Genomic DNA, 23723 nt, shown 5'->3' with positions numbered 1-23723 from the left:
CTGGACAACATATCTGTATTTTAATTATTTTTGACGAGTAATCTGAGGTAATCTTGTTATTATGCAGAGAATGTGTGTATTAGTATAATGTAGTAATAGTTTCTTGATTTTCAGATAGTTATATCCTTTATTTTGTTGTCACTGATAGGTTTGCTACCGTAGAAGGGGACACAATGAAGTGGATGAGCCAATGTTCACACAGCCTCTGATGTACAAGCAGATCCAGCAGCAGGTGCCTGTTCTGAAGAAGTATGCAGATAAATTGATATCTGAAGGAGTTCTGACACTGCAGGAGTACGAGGTCTGCACTGTATACCGGTTACCTGTTGTGTTCCAAATTTGTAGTCTTCATGTACTGTAGTAAGATAGTTAGCATATGTGGGCTCCTTGATACTTTAAAGATTGCTGTTAGAATTTCATGTTTGTGACTTTAGAGTTTTTATCCATGTTTGCAATTCAGTGTTAAAGCTCCCTATGTCCATTTGATGTTCTGTACATTACTGGAACATGTCAAACTAGCTGTAAAATTTGGACATGTGCTGCCAGACCTCTTGTCAATGCTGTCAGGAAGTACATGAGTGACTCTTTTTTTGCCCCTCCCTCCTTGTGGGGAACACCTGGCCTTCTTTCAGTTGGATCCTCTTTGTCGAACAGTTAAGATGTATAAATCGAAAATTGCAGGAATGAGCCCACGTACTATCTTAATGTGCTGTACTATTAGGCAAACAGAAACTGAAAATATTTTAATAATTTTACGCTGATTAAAATTGCCGATAGAGAACTTGGCTGTGATTATGACTTTTAAGATTGTATTTTACAGTGGTTTAAGTGAGAAATTATGAATACAGATTTTGATTGAACTGATTTCATGGGTTTTAAAACACGATCAACCAAATCTTCCCTGATTAACAATACGTAACTTTTTCAAACTACAGGAAACTTTGTGTTATCCGGAGGCTAAATGTCCGGCAAGCTCAAGCCACCGGCAAAAATCAGGAGCCATTTTTTTTCTTTTTGTTGCTTTTTTCTCAACAGTCAAGCTCTGCAAGGTCTGTAGCTAAGCAACAGCTTCAGCTAGAGACGCTTGCCGACTGTTTAGAAGCTGTTGCTAAGCAACAGGGTTTGTTGATTCACACGGAGCTGAAAATCTCCGTATGTTTCAACATTAGCGCTGGAGTGTCCGGCAGTTTTGAGGGAACGGCAACAGCTCGGTCCCGTCGGTGCCGGATAGCACAAAGTTTCCTGTATGTACCCTGCCGATCTTGTAGCTGGTTTAACGTAAATTGATGTACGGCATTTGATGATTATGTTTTCCAGGAGGAAGTAGCAGACTATGACAAGATTTGTGAGGAAGCCTATACCAGAGCGAAGGATGAGAAAATTCTTGCAATTAAAGAGTGGCTAGATTCCCCTTGGCCAGGTGGGCAAAACTTGATAGCAATATGGGATGGGGTTGTAGCGCTGAGACTTGTTCTAAAGGTACATAACGATAAACTATGATTCTACACAAAGGTGTAACAATAGAAAAGTTGGAACTACACAATAGAAGTGCGATTCACAGCGGTGGAAGAGGGCATTTAAAAAAATAGAATATAAGCAACAAAAAAAATAAATCTCAACTTTTTTTAATGGGGATTGCAGTCTTTGGAATTACTGCCTGCTAGAATGTATTTAATCCGTGTTTCAAAATAAGCATTGATCTTGACTTGCTGTTAACATTTCTTGACTAATATTAACAGTGTTAAATGATACCTCAAAGTACTGAAAATTAACAGTTGATTTTTTTTTAGTGAATTTGATAATTTCCCATCAGGTTAATGATTACCCAAAATATTTTTGTCTAAGGTTTCTTTACTCTGAGTGGGGACCCAAGGACAATGACTTGTCCCCCAACGGGCCTTTCTGTAGAAATCCTGCAGCATATTGGGAATGTAGCCAGCTCAGTGCCTATAGAAAATTTCACCATTCATGGAGGTATGTATATATGTTGGCAAATGACATTTATTAGGTGACAACATGGTAAATGCAATTATTTTATGCCAATGATGATTCTGACATTTGGGAGATTAATGTTATTAGGTTTGTGGTGATGTAGCTTTTAATTTAGGCTTACACATGAATATTCTCTGTTTTTGTTTTTGCAATATTTCATTATATCAGAAACTTCACAATATTAGCTGTTGGCTGACTAAACTGCCTGGAGTAGGAGGTGGACCGAAAAGGTGCAATGGGTCAAAGCAAACACCATCTGCTGTTCAAAGCAGCACAAATGAACTGTTTCTCTAATTTGGCACGAACGTTGAATTGCTTTAAACGTGAACCTACACCAGCCAAATACATGCGCTTGTGTGTGATACTCAAATAAAATACATTTTGAGTAGAGTAGGATTCATATTACCCCATCGGTCTTTTTATGCATGTTATTGGCCATCTGTAGCTTGTACCTTTCCCTCCCCCCACGCCCATGCTGTGCTTGGTACAGTGGCCGATCTGTCACTGGCTGAAATGGAGACAGGGTTTGAGAAAGGTGGTCGCAAGCGGGTTTAATTATTTTACTTTAAAAGAAGGAAATATAAAATATAATTCATATTGCACCTTTGAAATGTCCTGCCAGCCTGGGAGTCTTTCTTGTGCACCAATATAATTGGTCTTTTACTTACCCAGTACAAAAGTATTATTTGAAACTTTTAAACTGATGCAAACAACAAATGAATTTTTCAGCAATTTATAAAAACATCAGGTGGAATCAGAGTACAATAAAATAAAGCAAGCAACCCAACTGCCAGCTAAGTCAAGAAGATCACCAGTCCAATCTGTGGTCTGTGCTGAGTTATCAGATTTCAGCTAGGGTGATTGTAGAAACCCTGTAATTAATCTCCATATTCCTGAGCTCTCCCCTATGTTATAGAACTCCGATTTGCCTATTACAAGTGGCCTTCCACCTGAAGCAGATGGGCGCTCTGGCTGCCCATCTCCGGACCATACCCAAGATGGCAGCCAGAGTGCTAGCGTAAATGGGACAGCAAGTGACCCAACGCCATTTTCAGGCTGCTACTGGCTCATTTGTGCTTGACAGAGCGAGTTAAAATCAGTCCTTTGGTCTTTGCTGGGGAAATAGTTGTTTGTGGCTCAGGAGAGGGCCAGGCAAATTTCTTAAGCCACTGTCATGGGGACTAGTGGTTGTTTCCCCTTGTCTCCCTCTAAATAAGCCAGATCGCAAAAGGGGTGCAAGCGGTGGCACAGTACTGAATACAGCCTCTGTCCTTAAATTTGAAAGTCTAATGGCCTTCTGCAACAAGCCCTGAAGCTGCAACACCATTTTCAACACAAAAGCAGACAGTAAAAAACCTTTCTTGACAGATAGCATCCAAATGGCAGCTCTTGAAGTTGTAGTGAAGACTGCACTGATCTGCGCCTGGCGCTATTACAGGAACTATAAATGCAGACCTATCTGACATTCATTTGCATACAATTTACATTGTTCCTCTTCTGGTGCAGCCACCAAAAAAGCAATGGAGAATATTTGGGAACATTATATTTAGGTGCCAAACAGGGCAAAGAATTAGCATTCATGTTGTGTGTTGCACCTGTTTTTCCAAGGATTATCTGGGTGCTGAATCTAAATGCAAGAGAAACTACCCTCCTCATTTTCATGACGCACATTTTCTTCTCCCAATCTAAATTACGTTGTCAATTGCTGAAACATGTCGATACTGCTCTAATGTCTTTTGATAAATCCATATATAAGTTTTAAAAAAATTGTCTCTGCCACTTGCCAGAAATATTATTGATCTGTGACTGTCAAGTTTTTTTGCTATTCGTCACTGGCAAGAACATGACTGTTTTTGAATTACTTGGTTATCGGTATTGTCTGCTCTGCCAGAATGTAGGCAGCTAGCTGCTCCATGCCTTACACTGAGGAATCTCTGAGTTGGTGTATGTTGGCTGCCATATTGCCATTTTTTAAAATAAAAAGGTAAAAGATAGACAGAAGAGAGCGGAGAGATGGAGAGAAAGATGAGGGGAAAAAACCTGGAGAAAATAGATACTGAGACAAAGATTGAAAGTGTGCAAGAGCTTTGCAGAGAAGGAGAAAGAACGAATAGCGGACAAACAAAAACATGGGAGAGAGTTTGAAATAATTAGATTTGGAGACAATTACACAAAGGCAGACCTAGATTTTGAAATTTTTGTACGTGAGAGCTGGTACAGGAGATCAACTAATTTCACATGCAAATTGTGAAGTTTTTGTCTGGAAAGATTATCCATTTGTATTGTAACTGAGCGAGTAAATTTGAGGCAATAAGCATTCTGTTTTTCAAGAAAGGGTTTTATCAGGTTAATCCAACACCTAAGGTCCATCAAGTTCCATGAAACTAAGAAATTACTCTTCCATTTCATTGTGCACACATTTTTCCAGGTGGAGACATAAACAGCAACCCATCCTTGGTGGTAATGGTCTCTGTAATTACGCTAATCACAGATTTATTTAAAGGAAACCATTATAGCTTGATAGCTTAAGAAATTCTCCAGGGTAACATTTCACTAAAGTCTTGGTTCCATTTCTGTTAACTCTGGGTCTACAGTATGGAAATGAAATTTACTATGTATTGGAGTGCTTGAAATAGAGCAATGGTATACTTGTTGAAAGACTATAGGGTACAGCACTGTCAATCCCTATTATTCAGATGAAACACCCAGATTTTTGTTGATTTTGAACCAGTGAGACTGAATAATTAGACATTCTGAATACATGCGAACAGCTATCATACGTAGTCTGAGAGGGCTAGAGTACTTCAAACACTGTAAAGAGCAAAGCTATTATGCAATTTATTATCTGTGGGGCATATGTGCATGAATGATTTTAGCCATGATGTGTAACAACTGACGGCTGTTTATTAATTGTGTTATTTATCTTCATGTGCGTAACTACACATTCTTAAAACCAACCTCAAGTAATGGCAGTGTTTGAGGAACACTACCACGCCAGCTTTTTGTTATATTTTTAAGTATATGCTGCTAATAAGATTTGACAGACTAATTTTATCATTGAATTCAAATGATGCTGGAAGCAGTTTGTGTTGTGCAGCAACACCAGCTAGTAATCCCAGAATTCTAAATAATTCACTGCATGTTTTGCGCACAACATGGAGGTCGCCAGAAATAAAAACAGAAAATGCTGGAGAAACTCAGCAGGTCAGGCAGCACCTGTGAAGAGAGAAACATAGTGGTCGCCAGACTGTCTTGGGGGGGGAAAAAATAGGCAAGCTGATAACCATCTATGTGCCTATTATACATAGGTTATTTAACATTAAATTCCCTACTCCACATTCTAAAAATATTCAACAATAACAACAACTTGTATTTATATAGCACCTTTTAACGTAGTATAACGTCCCAAGGCGCTGCACAGGAGTATTTTAAGACAAAAAATTTGACACCGATCCACATGAGGATAAATTAGGGCAGGTGACCAAAAGCTTGGGCAAAGAGGTAGGTTTTAAGGAGCGTCTTAAAGGAGGAAAGAGAGGTAGAGAGGTGGACAGGTTTAAGGAGAGAATTCCAGAGCTTAGGGCCTCGGCAACAGAAGGCACGGCCACCAAAGGTTGAGCGATTTATAATTAGGGATCCTCAAGAGGGCAAAATTAGAGGAGCGCAGATATCTCAGGGAGGTTGCGGGACTGAAGGAGATTAGAGATAGGGAGGGGCGAGGCCATGGAGGGATTTGAAAACAAGGATGAGAATTTTGAAATCGAGGCGCTGCTTAACCGGGAGCCAGTGTAGGTCAGCGAGCACAGGGTTGATGGGCGAACGGGACTCGGTGCGAGTTAGGACGCGGGCAGCTGAGTTTTGGATGATCTCAAGTTTACATAGGGTGGAATGTGGGAGGCCAGCCAGGAGTGCGTTGGAATAGTCAAGTCTAGAAGGAAATGGTTTCCTGTCCCATGTTTCACCATGCGTGTACACTTTCTTGCAACCTCAACAGGTTTTTTTTGTCGATTTTGTAATCCAATCCAATTTTTTTTTTTTTTCCTGAATTTGAATTGCATTTGAAAATGAATTGGTAGCGGATCCCCTAATGGCTCAGTGGGTAAATGCACTGGCTGATGTGGTACTGAACTATCCAGATCGGGAAGGAGTTGGATATAATTGAATTAGCCAGTCTTAGCTAAGTTGGTGTTTGGGGCAAGGGATTTTACAGTTGACCTCGGTGTCCTCCGGCGAGGGAGGAGAAATATCCGGTATAGTTCTGATTGCTATCCAGTGACCTGTGACGGAAGAGTATATGTGGACATCAGGTGAGGACAAGTATGAGCTCCACTACAATGTTCCCCATAGTAACCTATTCTGCAAATACTCATTGTATGTGCACAAACATGCTGATTAAATTCCCAAAGAGCTGATCATGTTTGTGGGACTGAACCCTCACATAAGTCTCAATTTCAGGAGAAGAGGAATAAAAGGAGAGACATCTATGTATGAATTTCTGAAAGTCATCTATCTATTTGCCTCATATTACATTGAAAATGTAAACATTGACTACGACCCTCAATAAGTTGATAGAAAAAGTAAGTTTACTAAAGTTCTGTGAAACCATGGCCGGGATTTTACTAACCTCGGTGGGTCCGTGGCGGGTCCAGACCCCGCTGCTGGCTCCAGCCCACTGTGTAGAATGAATTTCCCCTGATTGGGCTTGTTAAGCCTGCCCAGCGCATTTAGAAACATAGAAGATAGGAGTAGCACCTGCATGCTTACCTTCAGCGACTGGTGCACAAGGACACCCAGGTCTCGTTGCACTTCCCCTTCTCCCAATCTATTGCCATTCAGATAATCTGCCTTCCTGTTTTTGACACCAAAGTGGATAACCTCACATTTATCCACGTTATATTGCATTTGCCATGTTTCTGCCCAATCACCCAACCTGTCCAAATCATCTTGGAGTTTCTAGGCATCCTCCTCACAGCACACACGCCCACCCAGCTTTGTGTCGTCTGCAAATTTGGAGATATTACATCTAGTTCCCTTATCTAGATCATTAATATATATTGTGAATAGCTGGGGTCTAAGGACCAATCCCTGCGGTACCCCACTAGTCACTGCCTGCCACTCGGAAAAAGACCCGTTTATTCCAACTCTTTGCTTTCTGTCTGCCAACCAGTTCTCTATCCAAGTCAATACCTTGCCCCCAATTCCATGTGCCTTAACTTTACACGCTAATCTCTTATGCGGGACCTTATCGAAAGCCTTCTGAAAGTCCAAATACACCACATCCACTGGTTCTCCCTTATCTATTTTACTAGTTACATCCTCAAAAAATTCCAGTAGATTAGTCAAGCACGATTTACCTTTTGTAAATCCATGTTGACTTTGTCCGATCCCGTCACTGTTTTCCAAGTGCTCTGCTATTACATCTTTTATAATGGACTCTAGCATTTTCCCCACTACCGATGTCAGGCTTACCGGTCTGTAATTCCCCGTTTTCTCTCTACCACCTTTTTTGAATAGTGGGGCAACATTAGCTACCCTCCAATCCATGGGTACTGTTCCAGATTCCATCGAATGTTGGAAGATGATCAGCAAAGCATCAACTATTTCTAGGGCCACTTCCTTAAGTACCCTAGGATGTAGATTATCAGGCCCTGGGGATTTATCGGCCTTCAATCCCATCAATTTCCCTAACACCATTTCCCTACAAATACTGATTTATTTCAGTTCCTCCCTTTCATCAGACCCTATGTTCCCCGACATCTCTGGGAGGTTATTTGTGTCCTCCTTTGTGAAGACAGAACCAAAATATGTATTTAATTGGTTCGCCATTTCTTTGTTCCCCATTATAAATTCCCCTGATTCCATCTCCATCACTCTGCCTTCCCTACTCTACTCCTGCACACCCTTACACCAACTTACCTTGCACCTCCACCCATCCTCCTCTATCTAAATTATCACATCCCCATCTCACTAGCCACCCCTCAAACTCACCCTCATCCTAGTGCAGTCATATCTATAAAAGCTTTTACAGTCAGTTTTTATGTTCCCTGCAAGCTTACTCTCGTATTCTATTTTCCCTTTCTTAATTAATTCCTTTGTCCTCCTGAATCCTAAACTGCTCCCAATCCTCAGGTTTACTGCTTTTTCTGGCCAATTTATATGTCCTCTCCTTGGATCTTATGCTATCCCTAATTTCCCTTGTTAGCCACGGTTGAGTCACCTTTTTTTGTTTTATTTTTATGCCAAACTGGGATGAACAAATTCTGTAGTTCATCCATGCGGTCTTTGAATGTTTGCCATTGCCTATCCACCATCAACCCTTTGAGTGACATTCCCCAATCAATCCTACCCAACTCGCGCCTCAGACCATTGTAGTTTCCTTTATTTAAATTTAGGACCCTAGTCTCTGAGTCGACTACTTCATTCTCCATCTTAATGAAGAATTCGATCATATTATGATCGCTCCGACCCAAGGGGCCTCGTACAACAAGATTGCTAATTAATCCTTTCTCGTTACATAATACCCAGTCTAAGATGGCCTGATCTCTGGTTGGTTCCTCGAAATATTGGTCCAGGAAACCATCCCTTAAACACTCCAGGAATTCCTCCTCCACAGTATTATTAATTTGGTTAGCCCAATCTATATGTAGATTAAAGTCTCTGACTGCTGTGCCCTTATTGCACGCTTCTCTAATTTCCCTTTTAATGCCATCCCCAACCTCCGCATTACTGTTTGGAGGTCTATATACCACTCCCACTAACATTTTCTGCCCCTTGGTATTTCTCAGTTCTACCCATATAGATTCCACATCATCAGAGCTAATATCCTTCCTTACAATTGTGTTAATCCCTTCTTTAACCAGCAATGCTACCCAACCTCCCTTTCCTTTTTGCCTATCTTTCCTGAATATTGAATACCCCTGGATGTTGAGTTCCCAGCCTTGGCCACCCTGGAGCCATGTTTCCGTAATCCCAATCAAATCATATTCGTTTACCTCTATTTGCGCAGCTAATTCATCCACCTTATTACGAATGCTCCTCGCATTAAGACACAGAGCCTTCAGGCTTGTTTTTTTAACGCTCTTAGACCTATTAGAATTATTATTTACTGTGGCCATGTTTGATTTAAACCGTCAATTTCTCTGACTGCCACTTTTGTTTTTCTCCTTCCTATCTTTTGCTTTTATCCTTGTTTCCTTTACCTCTGTCCCCCTGCTCAGGTTCCCAACCCCCTGCCATTTTAGTTTAAACCCTCCCCCAGAGCACTAGCAATGATCTCAGTAGATCATGAAACGTTAGCACAAAGCCACACTCAACCTCATCCTGCTGTGCCTCTCATCATATCCCCATCACTCTGCCTTCCCTACTCTACTCCTGCACACCCTTACACCAACTTACCTTGCACCTCCACCCATCCTCCTCTATCTAAATTATCACATCCCCATCTCACTAGCCACCCCTCAAACTCACCCTCATCCTAGTGCAGTCATACCAGCTAACCACACACAAGGGTAGGCACTTGGGTGGTTTATGCAATGTGTTCATGTAAAGTTTCTGTTAATGTACTGTCAGACATTGAAATCTTTATTTTCAACACTTCGCGTTCTTGGACAGATTTTTGTGCACCTTTGGAAGTGGCTTAGTGAGTTGCAGTGAATGGTGAGACATAACGGTACCCCCGCAGTAGTGATGAGTGTGAAAGGAATGGCTTGGTCATTGTAGAGGTGCTTTATCATGTTGGCGTGGGGTGGTGCCAATCTGGCGCATCATGTGGCAGCCAGGGTGTACAGCGTCAAGTGAAGTAAATCTGGCCATGGTGAGGCCATCCCTGACATCCTGGGCAGCAATGTGGTCAGGTGCTGATGCCCTCTGTCCTGTGCAGCATCAGTTGATTGCGGAGAAGGTTGGTGTTGTTGGTGCTGCTGGTGTTGGGGCTGATCATGGTGGGATTCTGAGGACCAAGGTGAGAGAGTATAAAGGGCACCCATGCTGATGGAATAGATGGCAGGTGAAGTTGAGATGACAGAAGTGATGTCAATGGTGAGAGAGTTAATGAGGTCAGATTGGCTGGAGACTTGTGTAAAGACTTGCAGCATAGTGAATCTTTTGTGGAAATGCAGTGAGGAAGAGCTTGTGGCTGAGGGAAGATATCTCTAAGGTGGGCGCTTTTACTGTACATTTGAAGTAGTCAACTCGTCAGCTGATTCAATGGCCACTGAACTCCCGCCTCAGCTTCACAGACATGGTCTAGCAACAACGTGAAACGCGTGGGCGAGCTGTCACATTCAAAAAGTCAGTTTAAAACTATTGTTAAGTGGCTGTAAACAAGCCACTAATCATTTAAATTGGCTCCCCCGCCGCTGCGTGTTGGGTCTGCTCAGCGCTGACAGACCCGACATTTGGTAAAGGCACGTGGCGGCGGGTTCACAGCGGGGTCCCGACTCGCTGGGGGGAAAAAACACTTTCGCACTGATCGCGCCCGCTGACCTCCCCAGAAAATCTCGGCCTTTGTTAGACTGCTTTTGAAAATAGAAGTGTTGAGAATTGTTTTGCTGTATATCCATAACTGCCATTGCACCTTAAATGTTTTGCATGGGTTCCTACCAAACACTGTATTCTGTCTTGAAAATGAGTGTGCTGGGAACTGTCTCCTTGATCATACATCTGTGAAAGTTAACATTTCAACTCTTAACTCAAAATCTCTTAATTGGATTCTCACCACTCTGGGATCCTTAAGGATATGCAGGCGCATTACTCTCCATCTGTTCATGAATATTAACTAATTGCACTAGTTATTCAGAAAAAAGTAAGATTTGTACTCTATTGTACACTGCCACACCCTTTTGAGATTAGCATCTGCTTCATACACCATTTGAAAAATAAAATGAAATTGTGGTGTGCAGAGAAGAAGAAACTTGCATTTATCTGGGGATTTTTAAATGTCCTCAGGACATCCAGTTAATTGCAGACAGGATTGTTCTCTAGGCAAATATAACTGCCAATGTGCACACCAAGGACCCACAAGCAGCAAAAGAATGAATGATTAGTTAATGTGTTTTTGTTCATGTTGGCTGAGGGAAGAATATTGCCCAGATTACTGGCATCGTACCCTGCTCTTCAAATAGTGCCTTGAGATCTTTTACATTTCCCTGAATGGTTTAATGTCTCATTGGAAGGTGGTTTTTCCGACAATACACCACTCCCTCATTACTGAACTGAAGTGTCAACCTATATTATGCCCCCAAGCTCTTGAGTGTAACTTACACCTATAACTTTTCTTGGAGGCTATCACCTCAGGCAAGCTGAGACAAACTAAGAAAGGCAAGCCAGGCACATTCAAAATAAAATAAAAATCAAACCTCATGGAATGGAATAATCAGAGCCTTTTCCAAACTGGAAGGTTTGATGTATAGTAAAAGATTAGGGAACATCAGTCCTTTAATCATGGATAGTGACATCTTGTTTTAATTTCCTGATTACTGTTTTTTGTTATTTACCTGAACAGCTATTCATAATTTTTCCAGGGTTGTCTCGTATCCTGAGGGGACGAGCAGAGATGATCAAGAATCAAATGGTTGATTGGGCCCTGGCAGAGTATATGGCATTTGGTTCTTTACTGAAAGAAGGAATACATATAAGGCTTAGTGGACAAGATGTTGAACGAGGCACCTTCAGGTGAATTGGAGTGCTAAACTCAATGCATAACCCAAGTATGTACACTGCCCCGTGTTAAATCTTTGTGTGAAATCCCATGGAAGGCAGTCAGTATCTTTTGACTGTTCGCAATCTCGGAAGTTCATGTTATGACTATAACTTCCAACAGCTCCAAGATTTAGAATCCTAGATTCTTACAGCACAGAAGGAGGCCATTCGGCCTGTCATGCCCATACTGGCTTAAACATTGAAGATTATAAATGTTAATAGACCATACATAATGAAGTATTACATTTTCAGACTCCTGTTTCTTGTAACTGTAAAAGCAAATACTTTATAAAACCTTTTCCATTGTGAATTGATGTTTGTCTGAAGCATGCGTTTTTCACATTGTTAGAAAAACAAATAATCTTTCTCGGGAGGAAGTAATTAATTTATCCTTGGATCAAAAGTCAGCTATTTCTTAAAAGATCTTAACACCTCAGTGTTAAAACTATACCACGCATTGAAGTAAACCATCATGCTCTTTGTTAACATGTGTCTAAATTGTGGTTGCGCTATATTTGAGCTTTTTACTGAAAGTTGATCTGATTAGGTTTTATGAGCTGTCGGCATGCGCGTGATGAAGTTTCCATTTGAGTCACTTTCAACTTAGAGATCGATGCAGCAAACTAATTTCAGATACTTGATTTGATACATACCAATCAATTCATATTTAATTTGTTTCCAGAACCAATCTATACAGCAAAAAGTCATTTTTCTTATCCGTGGCACAGTGAAAAAGTGACTCAACTAAAACTTTGCAACCTGTCTTTCTTGATGTTCTCATCCCCAAAAACAAATTATTCCAAGTTTTGCCCTAGCCTTTTTTTACCTGACCAGATTAAGAATTGCTCTGCTTTTTTAACCTAACCAAATTAATGCTTCTGTTCATTTGTTACTGCTGTCTTTTAGCAACTTGTGTAACTGTACTTAAGACAAATTGTTTCCTTGTTCAAAATTGAAGTATAAGGATAAAAGAAAAATCTTTTGGAGCCTGTGAGTTATGTTGACCATAGAAGTGCAGTCTTTTGGTGGTAATACATCATTTGCTGCTTACCAGAGTGTGCTATTGTGTTTGCTTGGACCTTAATGTCACACATTGTTATTTTCACAGCCATCGTCATCATGTATTACATGATCAAGACATAGATAAGAGGACTTGTGTGCCCATGAACCATTTGTGGCCAAACCAAGCTCCTTACACTGTTTGCAACAGTTCACTCTCTGAGTTTGGTGTCTTAGGTATGTTAAACTATGTTACAATCCTCCTTTTCCTTTGAATGTAATTTTTACTCTTGCTACTGATTAGTGTAAGTGCTGGACCAGAACTGGCGTAAAGGCAACCGGTCAATATGGATTCAAAGATTTCAGTCCAGTGGTTACTTTGGAGTGATTGTAGTCATTCGTGGGGGAGGTTCATCTACTTGTGTTTTGCAAAGAAGATAAATCATTGTAGTTTTTTTACTGCATGTTTCAGCAAAATTGTCTATAGTTGATGCATATAGAATTTCCTTTAAGATATTACTACTGTGTGAATTTCCTTATTGCAAACAGTGATCCTATTAAGTTCTCAAATATTCCTTACCAAACCAGTTTAAGACATGGTAGTTGCGTAACCTAGGCCACCCTGATATCTTCAGGTTTGTGAAACTTATTCAGTGCAGTGGGATTTAATTCTGTCTGTTGTATGTATACACCAACATTGCCTCTCTGAGTAACATTACCAATTAGTGCTGAATTAGGGCAGTTTTGTACTGTAGGTTCATGTCCACTAGTTTGAGACTGGCCAAACTCATTTCACAAAGGACACTGCAACCCAATAGAGATGAGTGTTTCATCCCATCCGCTGCTGTCTAACCCACTGTACCATCCAGTTCTCACTTACCCTTTTTATAGAAGAAAATACAGTAATAGATGTTCTGTATCTTTTTTTAAATGACATTTTTTTGTGACATGGAGACCCTGGGTCTCTTCCAGCTAGGGCAGTATGCCAGAGTGGGTCTGTTAGAGTCCAGAGCTTCAAACTGTCTAGGTAGCTATTGCAGAGCTGCCTGTTCCTGGATACCTGCACTGTAGACTTGGAAATATGGACATGTACACAATGTTGAAATTATTTTACTGCATATTTTATATTGGAGCTTAGGTACTTAATTGTGCCCTCCCTTTTGACCAGTTCTTCCATTTTTGGAGCTAGTGGACCCACTGTGCTTTGCCAGTATCTTCTATTTCAATTGTGAACCTGTTTTAATTTCATGCCTGACCACCAGATTTTCCATGTTTTCGAGCACTGCCATTTTCTCACATTTTCTTTAGGCCACTCACTATGTTAGCTATTCACACATCCTTTATTTCTTTAATGCTTCCGTCTGTTAACTTGATTGAGATGACCCGTAACATCATTGCACTGATATTTCCTCTGTTTTTGCTAGTCTTTTTGTTGAGATGTATTAATTAACCTTTTCTGATTAATATGCCGGTCTGTCTGTTAATTTGTCAGTTCTGATCCCTTTGCAGATGCTGATTGATCTGCTGTGTTTCCAGATTTTTCTATTTTGTTTTGGATTTTTAACATCTTGAGTTTTTATTTACTGTATATAGTTTTTGAGAGTGTTTTGTTATTTCTATAAAAGTAGTGGCCTTTTTACTGCAAGAGTATTTCTACTGCTGGCCTGGTTCGCGATTAAATTTTCAGTGAATTGATCAGTCTTTGTACTGAAGAGCTGGCTATAGTTCTGCTTATTTTAAAAGTTCTGCTATATAAATGAACTTCTAATAACTGATTCATTATAGATTTTGAAGTATGGGTAATTCCCAAGTGGTTTAAAATGTTACTGTCGTTCAATTCCGTGAACACTGTAAAATAACCCAGCGAACCACAATTAGAGTAGCATTCTGGGATTTCCATCAGTTCTCTTGTGTGGATGGCAGTCACATAAGCATGCACACGGCAAGAATCATTGCAAACAAACTTACAAATGGCTGGGCTGCCAGATGTTGCCCTATAATGCTGGCACCTGTTCAGAACTTGGAAGCTCTCTATCAAGTTAGTGCTGAGCATAAAATGAGCACCTGGGATTATAAAGTGCTCCTGTGGGAGAATTTTCTGAAATGAGTGATGTGAAGCTGAATATGGAGTCTAAATAAAAATCTCTCCTACAACAGAATTGCAAACTTAGTTGGAATTCTACGGCCTAGAAATTCACCATAGCCCCGTTTGGGGCGCCAGCCTCGCCAGGGTGCTAAAAGTAGCGCCCCGGAAGCAGTCGCGACCACCCACCAGAAATTCAGTTGGCTCGCTACTGGAGGCGCCTCGCATCCCTCTTGGGGTGCTGCAACTGAATATCGCGGCCCAACGTGCCGCAGCGCCACACGCTGCGGCACGGCGCGCTGCGGTACTGCAGGCCTTCCTCCCCTTCTTAAAGGGGAGGGGCTTTGTGCAGCGCGATCGAGGATCGCGAGTGCCGGCAAAAGAGCCCGGCACCGAGGAGAAGTGCCGGGCTCTTGGAGCGCAGTCGGCACTCCGCGGGGGGGGGGGGCTGGTGGTGCTCAGGAGGCTGGGGACGGCAGCGCGGAGAGGTGCTGGCAGGCGGCCAGCACAAAAATGGCCGCCCCGCACCTCCTTTAATTAGCGCCTCTACCGCCGCCCCCCTGAACCGGTCGCACATAGCGTCCGGTGTTAAAGCAGGGGGCGCATCTAAATAGCGCGATCGGGGCGTTAGCGGGGCACTGCGCACACCGATGACTTCATCGGTAGCGGCGCAGCGCTAACGGCTAGCGCCGCCATTAGCGTCCCGCTGAATGTAGCGGGAGGCGTGGCCAGTGGCTTCCGACCCACTTAGCGCCCTCTTAAGGCGCTAACGGGTGGCGCAGCCCACTGAATTTCTAGGCCTAAGTATTTAGTAATCCAGTATTCTTTGACATATGACTTAAGGCACAATGCTATTTGATGGACATTTTAACAACATACATGACCCCTTGTTCATATATTTTGGGAGTGATAGTAAGTAATTGCACTCACTGGTGGCCAAATACCCATGAATAATTTTTCAGATTATTAGTTTATATAAAAAAAATGCATTTTAATGCAGGATAAGTAGTTCACAGGGTGGAAAAAGTTACTTTGTTCATTTTTCCCTGCATGTTGTCCAGTAGGTGGGACTACCCTTACTTGGTTCCACTCTTGCCTATCAAAGCATTTGCATCTGCATCAGTGGCTTCTCTTCTTGCCCCCACTGCCACCGTTACATCTGGAGTAGCCCAAAGATCTACACTTGGGCCCCGATTTTCTGCCAGCCGTCGGGCGGGTTTTCAGGCGGGCGGGGGCCGAAATTCGCAGAAATAGTGGGTCGCAACCCCCCCCCCCCCCCCCCCCCCCCCCGCCTGATTCCCCGTCCGACTTTCGGACCGCCGTTTCTCCGCGACCCGAATCAGTCCCGCCCGCCGCTGGCGGGACTGGCCGTCGGGACCCTAATCACCAATTATTGGCATGTTTAATGCCATTTTAAGGGGCCCTTGCTATTTTCAAGGGTTCCCCACGCTAAACACACCTGCGGGGAACCCCGCTGATGAAACCTGGCGTGAAGCTTGCCGGCTTGCTTGCTATCAGCTGCAGGTCATTCGGGAAAGCTGCGATTTAATCAGAGAGCATTTGTATGGTGAAGGGCCTTGTTGCTGCAGGCTTGAGGCTACTTCTTCAAGGCTTAGGCACAGCTGTGGAAGGTTGGAGCCTCACACGTCTCCAATGTGATCTCCTGGGAAGCCCCTCTCGCCACCCTCACTCAGCGGAGGTATTTACGAGAAGCATGGGACGCCTTTTTTTCCTTCCCTTCTTGCCATTAGAGGATCTCCAGCAGCAGCAGCAGAACCAGGAACAGCAGGATGAGCACCAGGATCACCGGGCTGCTGCTCACTCACCTGAAGTTGCACAGGCCAGAAGGGGCCAGCGCTTGGAAGTGGCTTGAGAGCACCTTGCTGCGCTTAAGGGGGCCATGGGGACCCGTTTCTGCACTGGCAGTCCTATTCAGAAGGACTTCCATGAAGGTCTGGTTTCTCTGTTCAATAGATGGCCAACGCTGCTCAAGAGATGTAATTCTCTTATGAGCACTCACCATGTTTTCCGTACCCTGGCGAGTTATCTCCTCCATGGAGGTTGCCAACCTTTCCATGGTGATGCGTTCATGTGCCAATGACTCCACAAAGGCTCTGCTCATGGTCGCTATGGACTCCTCCATTCGCTCCACACTCGCAGCGACCCTGGAGACAAAACCTGCCAGAGACTCCTGCATCTGTGCATGGAGATCCATCACCTCTTCTCTTGCGGATGGACCCAGAGGCAGAGGGTCGAGATGCAGCACAGCTGAGCTGAGCTGTCAGAGTCCTGCGCCCTCCAACGAGGACTCTCCACTGCTGTCCCTGTCTCCAGAATCTGCTGAGGCTCACTTGTGAGCTGTGAAACACCAGGTGACAACACTACTCTATGTCCCGAAGGTTCCCCCGAGGTGTGAGTGTCTGCGATAGTGCTGGGTGCGCCCTCAGAGATTGGAGCTTCCTCTGAGGAATCTGGCTGCACAGCCTCTTCCTCCTCCACAGTGGGGACGGGGGCTCTGGATGGTCCTGTGGGGGAGCAGAGGAAGGAGTTAGAGATGTGATGCCAAGGTTACATGCACATTCGAGTTGACATCTGCTGACACCTGCATCCATGCAGCCTTGGTCTCAGTGGGAGGCCTCTTCCTGCCTGACCTAGGGAAGAGGACCTCCCTGTGGGCCCTAACCCCATCCAATAATGCCTGCAGTGAAGCTTCGTCGAATTTGGAGGCAGCTCGGGGTCTGGCACTGGCCACAGCTGCTGCAGGCCCCTCTGCCATCCTGTATGGTTCGTTTGGAAGCCAACAGAGGAAGCAATGCTTGCTGTGGACCTTGAAAGCACCACGAATGATGACATCATACTGTGGGGCTTTCTGACTAGAAATGGACAATTAGCAAGGCTGTCCACACGCTGGAAATTAATTGGCCACTTGAAGGAAAATTGCGTGCAGCTGGCTGACATTTTTTTGTGGGCCAGAACCCCACATTCGGGGAATCCGACCATTTCCCACACAATCCACAAAATCGGGCCCTTGGTTTCCTCCTCCGACATGCTGCCCCGAGACAACAACATCCACAGACATGGAGTCAGTTTCCACATGTATGCTGATGACACCCAGCGCTACCTCACCACCACCCCTCTCGACCCCTTCACTGTCCCTGTGTTGTTAGACTGCTTGTCCGACATTCAGTCTTGGATGAGCTCCAGTTTTTTCCAGTTAAACACTGGGAAGAGGGAAGCCATTGTCTTCAGCCCCTGCCATAATTCCATAACCTTGCCACCGATTCCATCCCCTTCCCAGGGAAATACCTCTGATTAAAGCAGACTATTCACAACCTAAACATCCTATTCAATCCTGTGCTGAGCTTCCAACCCTATCCATCGCAAATACCACAAATACATCTATTGTCTGACTCTGCCTCTGCACCTGCCGCTGAAACCCTCATCCATGCTTTTATCATCCTCCATACTGGACTATTCCAATATTCTCCTGGCCAGCCTCCTTAAAATTCACCTCATCCAAAAATCTGCTTCCCATTTCCTGTCCCACTCCCCCATAACCCTTGTCCTTGCTGACTTACATTGGCTCCTAGTCCCTCAACACCTCCAATTTCAAATTCCCATCCTTCACAGCCTCGTTCCTTTCTGTCTCTGAAACCTCCTCCAGCCTTACAACCACGCTCCGGCGCCCCCCCCCCCCCCCCCCCCCAATAACTGCATTCATCCAACCCTGGCCTCTTGTGCATCGCGCCCCACTTTTCTTCCACCATTGACAGCCATGCCTTCAATCATCTAGATCCTATGCTCTGGAAGTTCCTCCCTAAACCTCTTCGCCCCTCCTCCTTTAAGACGCTCCTTAAAACCTACCTCTTTAACAAAGCTTTTGGTTACCCCTCTTAATATTTGGATCAGCACCCATTTTTGTCTGGTTACGCTTCTGTGAAGCACTTTGGGATGTTTTTCTATGTTAAAGGCGTTGCAACAGTGACAACCTGTATTTATGTATCACTTTGAACTGCTATTTTTTTTGAACTTTGGAACAGTGGATCACAATAAATGTTTTCAGTTTAGATTTTAAACTCGAGTTAATTAACAATATGCAAAATTGCATGTAACTGGGTTAATTGTACATGTGAAGTAATTAAAGTACTAATAAAATGGCTAATAAAACATAAGATGGTACAACGTATTAAAATTAGTTAGTGTAACCTTATTTATCTGTGGTCCCACTGATACAAAAATTTGCAGACTTCATGGCTGGGCTGGGAAGTCAGCCGGATCAGAAGACCAGTGGAAATTAGGCCAGGGGATCAATATGCGTTGGGTAGATCAGGAGGCCAGAGAGTTAATTTCAATAAGTTGCATTTGAATTTCTAATACTCTGTCCAGAATCAAAACAATAGTTGGACACCGTGTGCTGTGTAGTATAATGAATATAATATTTTTATACATATTACTGGATAGAAAAGTCTTGGGTCACAGGGGTAGTTTCATTGGGGAAGTTTAAAATAAAACCACAGTCAGCTAGGATAGGTTGATTTGGAAAAGAAACCATCAGATGGGGAGACCAGCAGGAGTTGAGCTTCAGTGTAAGTCTCTATTATCTTAACTTTCCATTGTCTGCCTGGGGAGATCCCCTCCATTATCATGGATATTTGACGTTACATTATACATGGTGTAACATGGAACAATTTGCAGTAAATCTCGGTGAAAGCCTGTACTTGAATGAGCTTCTCAATCTAGTATGACCACTGGGTAAGTTTGTGTCCCAAGCAGAGCTTCAGACACTGGCATATCAGGAGTTGGGACGGACCAGTGCACCACACATTACTTTTAAAGTTTTGCTCCCATATATTAGGCACAAGTTCAACGATTTGTGGCTGGTGATCATATTGTATGACTGGCATCCTAATTATAATGGGACTATTTTTATAACATGGAACAATAGCCAGTGCTCCATAAAGAGCTTCAGACTTAATGCTGTGCTTCTACATGTGTCTGCCTTGGCACCGCCCTCTCCACCTTCAAAAGATTCCTCAAACCTACCTCTGCAACCATGTCATTGGCCACCTTGCGTAATTTCTCCTCCAGTTCCTGCTCAGTCTCCTCTAATCTTGCTGTTAGTTGCTTTCATGCAACAGTGTTATTTAGGCAGAAAGTATGCCATAAATTCTCATTACGTATTACTAATAAAATAATTTGCCACTCTGAAGAAGTATCACCATCATAAATGAACTGTAAAATGTCCTGAAAACATAAGTAATTTAAAAAAATTCTCACTTGTATTCTGAAGTAAGCTCTTTGTGGCTTGTTTTACTCATGATATTTCTTGTCAACATTAATATTTTATCAAATGATGCATTATTTGATTAAGATCTTTCCAGCTACTTCATACATTTTAAGACTACTTGGATTTTAGTTTAAATGAATTCTACTACATTTCTCAACTGAAATTTTATAAGAGAGCCTATATGCTGCTCATTTTATTTTTGAGGGATGGGTCTCCAGACACTTTTTCCATACTAAAATGAAAACTAAGAGAGCAATGTTATGCAAATAAGTCATTTGCAATTTTAAAATGATCTTGTTCTGCAATTGGGGAAGTTACAGAACCCATAAACAAAGTTGCAAGCTGTGACATTAAACAACTAAACTTGTGCTGTGATATTTGACCAGCAATATAAACAGGTGGGTTCCACAATAGCAGGAACCTGGGCCACATTGCAGAACTGCTTCTTGATATTTTGTGATTATAAATATGTCTTTAAATGCAGTTGCACCTCATTGTAATAACTTTGATATAATGGACTCCCTGATATAGTTCTCTAATAAATCGAGAGATCATTTATGAGACTCTTACGATAACCAGCTTTATGAGTGGATATATCAAAGACATTGAATGCAGGGGAGATATGCTTAGTTTTTTTCCCTTGGATGAAAAAAGACTTGCATTTATGTAGCACCTTTCACGACCTCAGAATGCCCCAAAGCGTCTTGCAGCCAATGAAGTACTTTTGAAGTGTAGTCACTGTTCTAATGTAGACAATTACCTCCACACATTATACTCTAAAAGTGAGGATATCCTTGGGCCATAGATTTCTCTAAAACCAACATTAATTCATGATGTCAGCCAGGAGCAAGCATCACTAGAGCAATGAGAGTAGTATAATGCTATCCAGTGGTACATGTGAGACCTGTCACAATTCACCTAACTGAGGTAAGTGCCAGGGAACCTGAACTTATTTTCTGGTTAAGCATGTGGTGCTTAGCTGCTAAAGCTACCAGGAACCGTCCTCATTTTCTCTTTTTTTCCAGAGGAGCCCAACCAGCTGTTGACTTCTGCATTTTACTGTACAGACATTTCTTAATATGGTTTGCTGCCTCTTGTTAATAAATGTGCTGTAAGGTTATGTGCGTGGGCAGCAAGTCACCTTTTGTTTGTGATAACAACTTGACACGCCTGTCTCCAGATCCCATGGATCTCCCTTATCCCCAGAGTTTTATAGTTTCTCTATTGAAGTACGGTTTATTTTTGATTTATTTTAATTGCAAACGTCAGTGTATGTATGATCAAAGTTGAGCTGGCAACTGGTTTAATTAACATTGGATCAATGTTCGAGCCTTTTAAAAGCAGAACAGCTTGGCTTTAGCTGCTTTACACGGTGCTTTCCACGTTTGAATAAGTGAAAATAGTCCTCCACCTTATTATTATGAAGATATCCCATAATTAAAAATATATAGCTGGAATTGCACCATGGGTTTAATAATGTATTCATACCATTTCATTTTTCTGCCTCGGCCCCTACTTCTGCACCACTGAAAAACTTCAATTCACCATACCTTTTTCGCCTTGAGACTTGTCTTCTGAAACATTCTTTAGGCTAATCCAACTCCTTCAGAATACCATGGCCAATAACTTCACCCTTGCAAGGTTCTGTAGCCCCTGTCCTTGCCAAGTTGCACTGCAGCCCCATGCTCTGGAGAATTAATTTTAAGATACTGATCCTTGCTTTCATGGCGTTGCTCCTTTGCCTCTGCAATCTCCTGGAGCCATGCGTATCCCTGTGCACTCTCTGCTGTCTGATGCTTTTGCTCCTCACCCCATGCTTGCGCTCTTCATTCTATCATTGGCGGTGCTATTACAGTTATGTCCCTACCCTCGAGTCCCCTGCCTAAATACCTCTGCCTTTTCACCTGCCATCCTGCTTTTAGAAACTTCCTTAAAAGCCTCCTCCTTGACTTTGTTTTTGGTTCCACCCGGAACTCATTCCTCTTCTTTTTGGAATCCACTGTTTTCACTCTGCTTTGAGATGTATTTTTGACAATGGGTGCTATAATAATTTAAGTTGCATTTGATGATGGTTGAGTCTAATACATGCCCAAGAGCTTTTGCAGATTAACATGGAAACATGGATCCCACAATCAGTTTGTTTTAAAACTGTGACTGAAGTATGCCCAGTATATTTGCTGAAAATTCCAGGAGGTTCTGCACGTTGTAATTGATTTTGCTGTCTTAAGGATGTAGAAGAAACTGTTTTCAGTAGGTTTCTAAAGTTCAAACTTCTTGGATCAGACTAGCAACTTTTTACATACTTTTATTGATTGAACAGTTCTAGTCAATGTTCATACCAGGGGGCTGCTGCAGACTCCAGAGGTAGATGACCTCTGTCAGCAAGCATGATTTTGATCTCCCTGAGACTTACTGCCTTCTATTCCACTAACCTTTACATTGTCTTCCTATGCTGCTCCAGACAAGCTCAATTCAAACTTCAGCAAGTGGATTTTATCTTCTTCCTGGGCACTCTGCAGCTCTCTGGTGCAAGCACTGATTTTAGCAAATTCAGATTGCAGCTATCTTCCCCCATTTTCCTGTTGTTTCTCAGATTCCTAATACACTATATTTTCTTCTATTTTGTAAGTGTTTTACCCAAATTTTGTTTGCGGTGACCTTTGTATTTTATCCAATATTTCATCTCTTCAGCTTATTAAAGAATATTTCCAGATTTTAAATGGAAGCTATTAATTATATCTTTTTGTAATAGAGGTTAAAATGTCTGTATTCCTGACTTTTATCCATTGCTCTCTCTTCCCCCTCATTGTTTTTGTTTCCAAACTTAATTTTTTGACTGTCAGACTTGCACCAAATCTTTGATGAGCGACCACTTTCTTTAAGGCCGAACCTTCCTGTTTGCCTCCCGCCAGAAATTTTGGGCCCCCAGGTCCACCTCTCTCCCTCAGACTATGCGTGCAAATGCGCAATCTTGGTGTCTCATCAATCCTGAACTGAGTTCCAAACTTGATGTCCAGTTTGTTGCCAAGACCACTTCCACTTTCTGGAATACTGCCTATGCCCCTATTTCACCCGTTCTGCCAGTGAAACCCTCGGTTTAATTTTTCAAACGCCTCACCTGACCGCGAGCAGCAGCCTACACAAATTCCAACATATCCAGAACTTGGCAGTCCATATTCTATTCCACACAAAGTGCCACACACTGATTTACCCCTGTACTTGCTGTGGCAGACCAGAAGATCTGTTCTGTTTCATATAATCTCTACCTATCGACCTGCTTTTATGGCAGTTTATATAGCTATATACCAGTATTGCAACAGTTATAAAAAATGGCTGCCTGAGTGAGATATTTTGCAGTTTCTGTTTCTGTTTCTGTATTGGAAGAAGGTGAGGCATATTCATCTGTGGCTAATCTGTAAAGGGAATTGACTTGCCTCAGTACATGTTGATTGCTGAACTAGAGTTAGAAGAAATAAAGTTCGCTCAGGTGGTAGAAATGGTCAATATTATCACGATCTATCAATTGCCTATCTGTTGCATTTGTAATTATCCCCGGCTTCTAAGATGCAAAATGCAAATATACCTTTTATCTCTAATTGTTTAATTACACTTGAATGCCAATAAGCATATAATATCTTTCTTGTGTCAGGATTTTTACAAACT

The 23723-nt window shown here is 42.5% G+C and overlaps 1 protein-coding gene across 3 annotated transcripts in view; it reads left to right on the top strand.

Annotated features, from left to right (window-relative positions):
* Positions 1-23723, top strand: part of ogdhl (oxoglutarate dehydrogenase L) — a 106291-nt gene that overhangs the window by 66855 nt on the left and 15713 nt on the right. For all 3 annotated transcript variants that reach the window (XM_085970536.1, XM_085970534.1, XM_085970535.1), the window contains exons 12-16: positions 149-301; positions 1318-1420; positions 1846-1974; positions 11514-11664; positions 12800-12927. In XM_085970536.1, coding sequence (XP_085826662.1) covers positions 149-301; positions 1318-1420; positions 1846-1974; positions 11514-11664; positions 12800-12927 — 664 coding nt within the window. The remainder of the gene's footprint in view (positions 1-148; positions 302-1317; positions 1421-1845; positions 1975-11513; positions 11665-12799; positions 12928-23723) is intronic.

This window comes from Somniosus microcephalus, chromosome 29 (assembly GCF_052327205.1).
Source record: "Somniosus microcephalus isolate GS21.2 chromosome 29, FLI_Smic_1.0, whole genome shotgun sequence".
Taxonomy (NCBI): domain Eukaryota; kingdom Metazoa; phylum Chordata; class Chondrichthyes; order Squaliformes; family Somniosidae; genus Somniosus; species Somniosus microcephalus.
The sequence above is the reverse complement of the archived record's forward strand: the minus strand, read 5'-3'. Positions and strand labels throughout refer to the sequence as shown.